At 39.1% G+C, this 12,677-nt stretch overlaps 1 protein-coding gene across 11 annotated transcripts in view; it reads left to right on the top strand.

The window, feature by feature from the left end:
* The window catches only part of NPAS3 (neuronal PAS domain protein 3), a 637,639-nt gene that overhangs the window by 130,936 nt on the left and 494,026 nt on the right, over nucleotides 1–12,677 (top strand). For 3 of the 11 annotated variants that reach the window (XM_081207994.1, XM_081207993.1, XM_081207988.1), the window contains one exon: nucleotides 12,101–12,221. The exons of the other annotated variants lie outside the window; for them this stretch is intronic. In XM_081207994.1, the coding sequence (XP_081064120.1) occupies nucleotides 12,101–12,221 (121 nt within the window). The remainder of the gene's footprint in view (nucleotides 1–12,100; nucleotides 12,222–12,677) is intronic. 11 annotated transcript variants of the gene reach the window in all.

The following is a 12,677-nucleotide window of genomic DNA, read 5'->3' as shown; positions in this document are numbered from 1 at the left end:
CAGACAAAAAGCATGCTTAAAACTGCTGTAACAAAGCAACATAAAGATACGGGCAAAAAATCTAAATACAAACTGATTGTTGTTCTTGACTGGTTTGCCTATATTGAAACTATATTATTTTATGTGAAGTATGTGTAATAGAGCATTAGATTTGAAAACTCTGCGTTGAATATTATTTCTGACAGCCTTTTTTAAGGTCACTAAAATTCCAATAATTCAGTACAGAATTGAAGTCGATTCCAGAGAAAAATTTAATATAGTCTGCTTGCCTGCCAGCTTCAACATAGTTTCATGGCATTGAAATAGTTTGACACATTGAAATATAAAGTGCATTTGTCATATCTATTGGTGGAGTATTTTATATGATCACATCTAACAAATACCCAGTCAAAGTAAAACTTATGCTGGCCTTCTATACATGTTACTTTGAATTCTGTTTTGAAGCATGAAGTCACAAACATCTCTTAGTAATAATACAATACTGAAACTTATTCTCTGGAAATATAATGCACAGTCCAATTAATTCTGAGATATATACTATATTTTTGACATGTATAGAAATGATTATGCACTGAAAAGTTGGGCATTGTGTTTTGTTTGTATGATGCAATGTTCCCTGTGTTGTTATTTTTCTTGCATAGCTACAAGTAAGTGATTCATTTTCTTTTTCATGGATATTTAGATGAATATTTAACCACTGATTTAGGAAGTATTATATTATAGCACTAAATATTATTATTATTAACAATAACAACAATAATTTATATGCTGCCCGTCTGACTGGGTTGCCCCCAGCCACTCTGGGCACGTTCCAACAAATCAAAACATCAAACATTTAAAACTACCCTATACAGGGCTGCCTTCAGATGTCCTATTCTTTAGGAAAGTCACTTAAAAAAAATTCAGAGAATGTACACACCAGGCAAATAAAGCGGAGTATTAAGAAATATTAAATAGTATATTTAAAGGGTATATCATCTCAGGCAACTTTAACCATAGCTGTCAACTTTCAGATTTGAAAATAAGGGATCAGCAGCCTCACCTGTCCCAGGGATGGTCTACGGGATATCTAACAATCCGGGATAGCAGTGGGAAGCAGTGGGAAACAGAACTGGAATAAGGGAATTTCCTGCAAAAAAAGGGAAAGTTGACAGCTATGACTTTAACACTGGGCAACCTTTGGCTACTGACTCCTCTGAGCACTGCCACAGGTTGAACTGGTCAGGTGCATGCCAGTATTACACAATTGACTCTGCCTAGATAGGCTTTTGATGCCTTATTTGTAACTTCCCTTTCTGAGCGGTTTTGAGTGATCAGGGAAGGGGATCAAAGCTGGCTGGGATAGTGTTGACAATACTGAGCTAGATGGACCAGTGGACCAAGTCAGCTTCTGATTATTCTGTGTTCAAGAATAGCAGTTAACATACTGATTGTGGCAGAAGTCAGAAGATATCAGCACTGGAAGAGTAATTTGTGCATGAACACAAAATACGCTTTAAAAAATTTGTGACTGATCAATCTGACTTATTACCTGGGAGCATTAATATGGACAAATTTGAATGACATTCATTTATCAGTAGCTTGATTTCCAGAAATAGTATATAGCCCTTAGTTTATTATTCTAATACTATACTATACTATTATATATCTAATAATATATATTTATCTATTATGTTTTAAGGTATTATACTTTAATATATTAACATATATATTAACAGGTGTTTGCCTGGTTGACAGGTGTCTACATAGTTGACAACTGTGAAAGACTTCATTCTTCTTCTTCTTTTAATAAAAATAATGATTAAAAATGGAGGCCACAATCTAGAATTTGCTAGAGATACATGAATTGTACCCCAATCCTTAAAAAATTGCAAAGTAATAGCACTTCAACATCAGTAATCATCTGCATTATCTCATACTGAACTTGGTTCATGGTAGACATTTATTTGTTAGAACAGGGAACTCCCCATTTACCCGGGGGTTAGGTTCTGAGGCAACACACATTTAAGTGAAAATGTATATTGGGAACACCATTGAAGCAGCCTGCAAACACCACAGTCACTGCCTCCAAATCGCCTTTCTCAAACTCCAACTCAAAGGCCTCAAATATCGACGCAAGGGGTCTTGGGATTGCACTTGCAAAGGCTTGTGGGATTGCTAGATGCTATTTACACATCATTTTTGCCCTTTCTGCATTCTTTAAGGGCTGTTCTCTCCCTTTTTTCTAGTCACTTCTGAGTTTGCAGTGCTGCACGCATGCACAGTCACACACATATTGAACGCATGTAAAATGGTTGTGGCCTGTACTGTAAAACTTAAGGCCAGTTCCTACTGTATGTTATCAAAGGGGCAATGTTGCAGCTTTCTGTGGCTAAATGCCCCATCTGTCTAATGGTGATTGAATAATAGCATTGTAAGTAGCATGTGGCTCACTTGAGAAGTTCAGATATCAATGTTTGGTTTCAAAAATTCTGATGTCCGGATGGGGCCAAGAGTAGATTACAGGAGAAACAAGAGCATGATGCGGGTTTGAGTACAGTCCCTGCAGATGCCTCTGCGTCACTTTAATAAATTGGTTTGCCACCTCCCACTTGGGGAGGGAAGGCTTTGAAGAAACTACACATGTGTATTCTTCAATCTTACCTGAAGCAGCATGTGAAAAAGTGCTTGCAACATTTATGGCTTTTATGTGCGCATGCTCACACACAAACACAGTATCTGCCAACTGGCCTGATCACTTGGCCAGTCTACACATCGGCTCTGCTGCTTCCCAGAAAACTCATGGTGTTATGGAAATTAAGATGCATGATTTGCCCATGCAGTTCAGTGCTATAATTTATACATTTCTGGATCTGTATGGGCTTTAGCAATCTGATAAAGTAGAAAATGAGCTTTCAGGATTTCTTTCTACTTGCTTTTTCTATTTTCTGCCTATTATTGTTGTAGTAGTCGTTAATAAACAGCCCTTCATTATGGAATCATAGAATCATAGAATTGTAGAGTTGGAAGGGACCCTAAGTGTCATTTAGTCCAACCCTTTGTAATGCAGAAATCCTGCCCATAGCCATCCCTGGGTGGGCACAAACCACCAACCTTCTGGTTAGCAGCCAGGCATACTGACTCCTGGTGCCACATCCCATAGGCTCCCAGAGTAGCTAATCAAACAAAATACAGCGTATCACGCAACAACTGATAAAACATTACAAACCTCATATAAAAACTTCCCAATCATAATTTTCAAGCTTCCCCTCCCTCCCAAATAAAGAATGATTGAAAGTTATTACTAAAGATGAACTCTCTAATTTGGTTCTTACTATGTGGTTTTAAAGAAAAAATAGTGAAAGGAGCATATGGAAATCAATACCGATTAGGTGAGTGATGCATATTATTTCCTCTTGCAAGTTTACAGCACAATTTCCACTCCATAGGAAAGAGTGCAGCAAAAGCATCTCCTGAGAATTTTAACAAGTGAAGTTCTGGTTTTAACCATTAACTTTTTACAGGTCTTTCCTAGGCACAAATAACTCAACACTTGTGCAGAAGAATGCCATCCGTATGGTTTCTTTTGAAAAAGCGACATAGGAGTTAGGAAGCAATGCAAACTCTTTGATAAAACAAAGCTGTAGTGCAAGCAGTCACTTACTTAACTGTGTTGTTTATCAGGCTGTTAAATTGTCAGCTTTTCCTGTTGCCCTCTGCTTTATTGCGGTACCCATAGATGTTCCAGTGGCCCTTCAGGTCTTCTGCATTACTTCCAAATACTTTGGATTTAGCTCTGAAACCCACTTTTCAGATGAAAAATGCATTCCATTGTTATGAAAGCAAACAACTATCCTTTGGCATAGAAGTTCTGCTGTTGGCTTTTGTGGTCCTTGGTTACTTTTAAAGAGACAATCTTCGTGGAGAGAGATAAAATTGGGGAATCTGCATAACAGCTCAGTAATTTAGCTCACTTGCTACCTGTTTTTGTAGGGGTTGCACACACTCGCTTGTTTTTCTATTCATAATTATATGCATAATTTATGTGCAATCACAGTTATGCAAAAGCATAGGAAAATAAGAAGCTTCTGCTTTCATTTGGAGTTACTGGGAAATAAGGCTCAATAAAACTTTCAAACAAAAGTTGCTGGACCTTTTTGTTGAAAATAAGTCCAGAAGGCTGAGCTTAATGTAACATGTGGCAGGTGGCCTGCATTTGCCTGGAGAATTCCTCTAGGGCAAGACAGCTCAGCAAACACATAAATCCTTTTTTCTCTGTTATCTAGTAGCACATTTAGTTGCCATGGGGATCTTATTTATGCAGCAGATCCTCTGCAGTTCAGTTTGTGCCTAAAGTTTAAACGTACAGCTGTTACGGTAAATGCTACATGGCAATATTTTCAAAACATCGCACCTTTGAACACTTTTTTTGATTGATTTTTGTTTTGTTTTTTCACATATCAAAACATCTATGTGATCAAAATAAGATATCATTTGCTACAGAACTTCAAAGATTAAGCTAAGCAGCGACTGCTGTTTACATTGTTTCATGATTATTTGGGGGAAGAAGAAAAAACTTTTTAATTTAAACATGGAGGTAGTCAGAAAGTACATAGGGTTGTCTTTGCATGAGCAGAATGCACTTCCACCTGTGTAATGAAATTGCTCATTCCTCTCTACTCCTGTGCACCCTCAGAGCAGCTTGCGGGGCGGAGGGGGGGAAACAGGAAGCACTGTTGAAACAGGCAAAAGTGAATTTGCATACGCAACATTGGATGCAACCTATAATGATTAAAGAATGTAGCCAATGAACTGCATCCTTTAGCTCAGTGACTTTTTGCTGTGCGCTAGAACTTCTGCTATCTCTCCTCTTCCTACGTGCCCCTCCCTCAGTATTTTCTAGGTTTTCCTCCAACCCAGCAGAGAAGATTAGCAGAGTATGCAGGAGAGAACGAGGGGAAGCTCCTATTGCACATGTAGAAGCAATCTGCTTGGATATGGCCCTAGGTTTTTGAAGATGGGCAAGACCGGTCAATTGTTTTAACTTGTTTTAAGATTGTATTTTTACATTGTTAAAACCCGCCCTGCTGCCTTATAGCGAAGGGCAGGTAAGCAATTCAGCATCAATAAATATCCTAAAATGAGGCAAAATCCAGTCTTCTGTGCGCATGGAAGTCAGGTTAACATGGCTAACGTGGAATACATTCCCACCACCCCTGACCATTGGCTGTACAAGCTGGGGCTGATCAAAGTTGGAGAGACAGGTTTGGGGAGTACTGATGTACTACAGCCACTAAGAGTCCCAGGCTATGAACTTTGGGTTCTTTTTAAAAAGCAAGTCTCTAGTTCTCCTAGAAATAAAATTATGAAGCAAAATGGGCAGGTACCCTTCTAAGTGATTTTTGTGAGATGCGCCAGCCTGGCTGCTCCCACCTTTTAGTGTTCTTAGCCAATGAGTGAAGTCAGAGTTGTGATTGATGAATGAGTCTTTTGGACACAAGCTGCTGTTTCCTTCTTACCTGTATGCTCTTTTCTTTCCTGCTTCTGTAAAGTAAATAAATAAGATAATATTGCAAAAACAGTAATCACAGAAAAATTCACAAAACTTAGTTCAGCAGATTAGTTCCTGCTTAGCAGGGGGCTGGACTCGATGGCCCTTGTGGTCTCTTCCAACTCTATGATTCTATGATTCTAGGATCTAACTCCTACTCACCTAAGATCTATAATCTCTAAGAAGATGGATTCTGGAGGTGCTGATAATATGCATGTATGTTAGCACTGTCCTCAAGTCCAAACTTTTTGGCAAGATATGCTTCACATAATGAGTTATTGAATACTCTTGTCTCCAAAAAGGGCTCTTGATTATTTGAAAGGAATTATTAGTGAGTAACACTGGAAAATTGCAACTTCCTTGCTGTCAGCCATTAGATTAAACAAAATAAAAAAATTCCTTCCAGTAGCACTTTAGAGACCAACTAAGTTTGTTACTGGTATGAGCTTTCGTGTGCATGCACACTTCTTCAGATACACTGAAACAGAAGTCACCAGACCCTTATATATAGTGAGAGGGTGGGGAGGGGTATTACTCAGAAGGGTGATGGGAATGGATGATTGGCTGATAGGTGTGGTAAACCTGTTGACCACTGTTAACAACAGCAATTAGTCTTACAGGAAAAAGCAAGGGTGAGATGGCTAAAAATAGCTTTTTGTTCTTAACTGGATCTTCTAAACCTCTAGGTAAAATACAATGATATGAGAAGGTTTTGACTAAGCTTGCGCAGGTCATACACTCAATAAAGTCATTGAAAGATGGAGCTTATTTACAAATCAATGGTTACATAATTATTTTATGATGCAAAACTGATGTAAAAAAATTGCAACTATTCTTTTGAATTTTCTCTTTTTCTCTGCTGTCACCCCATTCCTCAAATATCAAAAAGGCCTGCTTGGTAAAATTCATAAGATAAATTTGAATTTAGGCAGCAATATAGTGGAATACCTGCAAAATAAAATTTAGATCATCCCTTAGAAGCTTTGTGTACACGCTTTTCAGTGTCTCAATCCATATATGCTAAAACAGAAATTAAATATTAAGAGTAATAATTGTGAAATGCAATCAAGCTCATGCAGTTTTTCCAATTCATTTTTTTAAAAAGAAATTTGGTTTGCTTAGGAAAAGGAAAATGTGTTGGGACACAATTTATTTCAAAATAGGGTTTCATTTGTTGCTCATGGGATTAACTGTTTCAGTAATAATGTAAGCCCATATAGTCACCCTAATCTAGCTAGAGACCATAAATACACACTAGCAGTTTCTGCAGTCCTGATTCTTGAATGGGGAGTTGCACATAAAACTAGCTCCCTTCTCTGATCCACAGCCAGCACAGTATTTGCAAAGTCCTTTTAAAAACAACAATAGCCCACTGACCAGTTGTTGGTGAGGGGGTAAGGGATCCAGTTCAGTTCCCCGTGCTCCCTTTTCCCTGCCAACCTGCTGATCAATGGGATTCCAGCTTTTTCAAAATGGATATGCATTGCCCTGCCTGCTTTACACACACAGGTTCTGCTTTCAGGAAGGCTCGTTTCACGCTGTAAATATTCAAATTGGCTTGTTACCCATGGTGACCAAGGTTTTTACTAGAGTGTAGAGTTGCCATATGGCATGATTTTCTAGGTTTTGTCTAGGTTCTGGACATGCCACCCAGTGCCTGTTTTTGATCATCAGTGGGTCTGGATTCTCAGTTTTCATTTCATTTCTTTCTAAAATAAAACAGGTCTTTAGACTTTACAGAAATGGGCAAAATAACTTGCCAGAATGCTCACATTGAGGTGTGCTATTACATTCTATTATTTTTATTTTATTTTTGTTTAACGTAAAAATATATCTCAGAAACTTATCACTAGTTTATGAGGTGAACAGCACAACCCTATGAATGTTTATTTTGAAGCCCAGCTGTGTACAGTGGGGCTTACTCTCTGGTAAGTTAGTATAGGATTACAGCCAAAAATAATGGGTAGAACCCAATTGTGCCTTTCTGTTTGCAGAATGGTTTTACTAATTAAAAGAAGGGAATGTGATTTCCGTACTCACTCAGAACAGCATGGAAAGTGACATGGGAGGTGGAAGGGTACATCAGGGGAAATGGCCTCATCTCTTCTCCTATTGGAAGAGGTCTCTGCTAGATCAAAGATTCTTCCATTAACAGAAGGACTTTTATTTTTAGATACAAACCAGTAAGAATGATATGACCCTAAACAAAGAATATAAACATTTAGTGAATCAACACCTAAATTAGGTGGAACAACAGTTTCCCATTAATGATTTTTATAAATTCACAATGTAATCCATGCTTTTTGACTACAGAGCTTCCAATTAACTCAAGGCAATATACATGCTTATCTTCAAAAAACGAGGCTATTTGGATATTAGGGTAAGAAGTGATGACTGACAAGGTCACCTGGTGAACTTCATGGTCTTCATGGGTCTTCCTTGGGTTAACCAAACCCTTTGACTACTGTACCACACTGGTTCTCTAGAATCTTTTCCCAAAATCCCACTGGGTGATAGTGAATTAAGTCATACTCAAATAGACCCATCAAGTCCATTCATTTCAATGAGTATACTTTGAGTAGAAGTTAGATGGACATCATCCGCTATCTCCATAGATGGAGAACATCTCCATTATAAAATGCAACTGATCCCATCAAGTTCTGCTTAAGTTTTCAGTTTCCATGGCGGTATTGTATTACCTAAGTTTCTACGAGGTATCTTTACTTCATTTCTTCATAAAAGTAATTTCATTCTCAATTACTGTTTAAAGTAAGTAGTGATATAGGCAGCAGGCTTTTTAGCCTTCTAGATTTCTAATTTAGCCTTTTTACTTTAGTTAACCTAAATTTGATTTAGAATAAAATTCTAATTGTAAAATTTTGCACACTCGTTATTCATCTTCATTAGCAACCTGTTCATAGTCAGTATAATTTTGCAAACATTGATCTTATTTCCTGATCTTACACAAAAAAGATAATCACAAACATCCAGAGGACACAGGTTAAGGGTAGGGGGACTGCTGGAAGGGCAATAGATGGGCTAAATAAAGCTATCCAACTCAATGGCCATTAGATTCTCCTTGGGGCATTTTTGTTCCACCTGCTGAGAAAGACAGTGGCTCAGGCAAACTTTTATACATTTGTGTGGACAGGGCAAGTTACTGTTCACAGAAATGAGTTAAACCTTGCTGGGGCTTGAGCCTTATAGAGGCGGAGTGCTCTTTAGCTACACAGGCCTAGGAGGGGAAAGAGATGTTTGTGGCTTTCATTGATGGTTTTATTGGTTTAAAGTGCAAAATAAAGCTTTCAAAGGCAATTGTGCTGCTGTGCCTGCTAATGATGTGATTGCTTTATGGGTCTCTAGCCTTAGGCCAGCTTGCCTATTTGACACCCTTTCTCTGTTTCTTACTTTTTTTGACAAAAGCTGTGAACATGTCTTTGGGATCCCTCCCCTCACCCCGCCGCAACCATGACAACCAGAAACTTTTAATTGAAATCTAAGATCTTCAGGAGTCTGTAGAAGCTGCTGTATTTATCATTAAAAGCCATATTCCATCCTCCGTGATGTGGTCAGAGCTATACAGATTTCTTCAGCCCATGTTTGTTGATCATCAGGATTAGTTTGCCAGAGAAGAGATCAGGACCACGGTGGTTGTGGTGTCTTATAGGATGAACCTGGGGGGAAATAAACTTGGATGAAGCTGGTGACCTATGGCACATACTACTGTAGTATAAATCGTACTTAGGAAAGGGCATTAATAATAATCTTAGGGACAATTCTTTTTGGACTGTGATATCATTCCCATATTATGTGTTGTTAAAAATTTATTGTACGTTTATTCTTTAAAACTTGATTGCTCCCTGACCTTCCCTCAGCACCTCTGGGTACTAACTGGTAGTAGAACAGTATATAACTATTAAATAATAACTGAAAACCAAACAAACGAAGCACAACAGATAGAAGAAAAATCAGGAAAAAAGAGAAAAGGACTATCATAAGAAAAGAAAATATTAGTCGTCGTCCCCACAATAGACTATTGAAACAACTATTGAAATATCCCCTGCTCTACCACCCCCCCCCCCAGTTTATGGCAAAATAGTGAGGGTGTTCATGAATTCCCATGAACCTGAAAGTTTACTGCATGATTAACCTGGTATCTGGGTTGGGTCATGGGTAGCAGTTTGAGGGGAAAGACTCTCCTCCTGCAAGAGAGGGGAGTGGTTGTGGTCGGGAGCCGGACTCCACCTCAAGCAGGGGGGTTTGGCCCCTGCCTCCCACTCACCTGGCTGGTGCCCACGCCCACGGGCCGACACCCAACCAGGTGCCTGCGAGGGGGCGTGTATAGCAGCCTAAATTGCTGCGGCGCCAGCCTTCCGGCCTCACTTTTCGTCATCCCGTCGCGAGTCACAACTTTCGATAAAGTTGTGGCCTTTTCTTGCCCATTAACCTTATATCACGTGTCCTTGTGTTTTCATTCCACTACGCGGGGATTGGGTCCTCGAACCACAACCAGAAGCTTTGGGAAAAGCCAGTAGTCAGGACTCAATCTGCAGGATCTGCTGGATTCTGTTGGATTCATGACCTGCCCGACTCCATCACATCCCTTGAGCACCCTGCTTTGGGGCCCTATGTTGGCTACTGCCTGTGGAAGAACTACAGATTCTATCCTCCTACCTGCTTGAAAGGAGGCTAGCTGTCTGTCATAGCATGACCTGCTCCCCTGCTGCCACCAAATTAGCAGCACTCTTTTCCATCAGTGGAAACTGGCAAAGAGGGTCCTGAGCTTCATTCTCGCCATCCTCCATCAACAATATCACAATAGTAACCAAATTAGACCTATTGTTTTAAGAGGGTTCTTGTATAAAAATATAATACTTCACTCATCATCTTGGAAATGCCTTTGCCTTTATTTGTTTCTTGATCGACCTCAGATCTTCAGATCTCTGTATTCCTCTGTCATTTGTAGATTATGAGTTTCTTGTAGACAGGCATATTATTATTGCCCCAAGTTCAGACCTTACATCTGACAATATAAAATGTCATGCCATATGTTATAATTCACATACTGTGTCAAATACTTTGCTGAAGTCCAAATTGTCCAAATTGCCCACAAGAAAAACTCTTTTTGAAAGGTTAGCAGTTCAGAAAGCAATGATTTGCCTTTGGTAAACCATTTGACATTCTGATTCCTTTAATTTCTTTAAGTCATTTTTCTTTTTACAAATGTAGGGTGACAACAGGGAAACAGAGTTAAGCATGAAAAATAAATAAGGTAGCATTTAAGTATATGAATGGGGATATATTATTTTTTTAAAAAATTGTGATGGTTTTGCTACATTGACTTTATTACCTTTTGAAAACATTGCTTAAGTTATATGCCATGCATAATTCTTCCGACATAATAAATTAGGTTGCATTTTATTCAAATTAAATCAGATTACATCAAACGTAGTAGGAAAAACTGGGACTGATGTCAGGGGATTTCTGAATGCAGGTACAGAAGAAGGAAAAGAGATTCTCATGTCACTTTCAGACATGCCAGGCACCTACCACTATGTTTACCAAAGTATTGCTGCCTTTGTTTGCTGCCAGTAAATGAAGTTAATCATATAAAAATCAGCACTTGGAAAGAAATGTGTGTATCTGAAAGAATTATATGACTGTAAAATAAGTTTAGAGAGCAAATTACAAAAGATATATCAGCATTAATCAACACAGGCATGTAAGATCGTATAATCACCTTATTGTAGATGCTAGCAAACTTACTTGGATAATACTTGTAGGCTACACACATTTGCCTTGGAGAAAATCTCATTGAACTCTGTGGGATTTATGTCTAGGTGGACATGCATAGGATCAGTCTGCTAACTTATTTTTATAGTCCAGTTATTATTTTCTAAACCAATTAACCCCAAAACAGTGGACCTGCAAAGATTCTTGAAATTTGAAAATAAACTAGTTGGTAATCCTGAATTCAAAGGGATGCCTTATGTTCAGTAGGATGTTGTCAGCTGTATAAACTCTAGTCGAAAGAAGTTTGTTCCATTTAAGTCACCTTGAAATCAATGGGCCTCAATGATTCTCAGCTAACTTTTGCCCTGATGATTTTAAATGTAACCTTTCTTCACTTGCAGTGGAGCTACTGGGAAGGGATTGAATCCTTGAAATAGCCTCATCAGAAAAGAAATGCCTGGTCAGAGAATTGAGCATGACGGTTGTCAAGAAAGTAAAAGCCCTCTGCCCCCACCTTCTTCTTACTGATTATTCCTCAGTTTTACAAGTTCCTGACAGGTGCCACTTCTGAATAAGAATTTGTGTGCAGCAGCATGTTTCAACAGTTCAGAAGGCCTAAAAAATAACACTTGTTGCTGTAGAATCTTTCAGCTCCTGATTAGCGCCCTGATCTGTTTTTTGATTGTAGAGGAATCCTCTATAAACCTTTCTGTGTCAAATCATTTCCAGTCCTGGACCTTCTGATAGGGGTCTGTTTTCTTCACCCTCAACCTGCTTGACCCTGTTCCCTTGCCCTTGACTCCCATCTTCCCTTGTCTGCTTTTTGCCCTCTCCTAGGGACTACTACTGACCCACCAGCCTATGCCTGCTTGACAGTGGTAATTGCCTCACCCAGAAACCCATGCCTGATGGACCCTTCCAACATGGGCCAGCTGCCAGCCTCAGTCTCCCAGTATAGGTAGGCAATTGATGTTGTCCATGTTATGACAGTCTCCTAAAGTAAGCCAACCAATGAGAACAGGTAGAAAGTGAATGGATGGTTTGCAGGCACGCCTGGGATACACCTGGGAAGGTGTGGTCATCTTATTATGTGCTTTATGGGACAATGTAGGAGAACACTGGGTTGCATATGTGAGTGAATGGGGATTGATTTTGCATTATCTTCAGAAGTGAGGCTATAAATTTCTCTGCCAGACTGCATGCGATGGGCTGTGGCAAGAGGAATCTGGCAACCTTCAATGACTTCTTGAAATGGCTTAACCAGTTTGCTGTATATTTTGATCATTAATATTGTTTGGATCCTGACTTTGGCACTGTTCAATGGAGCATTTTCTGAATGGACCTCTGAGCAGAGGAAACTCCTGCCAGCAGAAGTGAGGAGGGCTGCTTCCTCCAGTTCCCACCTCATTCCTTT

Source organism: Podarcis bocagei, assembly GCF_964188305.1.
Source record: "Podarcis bocagei genome assembly, chromosome: 1".
Classification (NCBI taxonomy): domain Eukaryota; kingdom Metazoa; phylum Chordata; class Lepidosauria; order Squamata; family Lacertidae; genus Podarcis; species Podarcis bocagei.
Note: the sequence above shows the minus strand (reverse complement) of the source record. Positions and strands in the feature narration are given on the sequence as shown.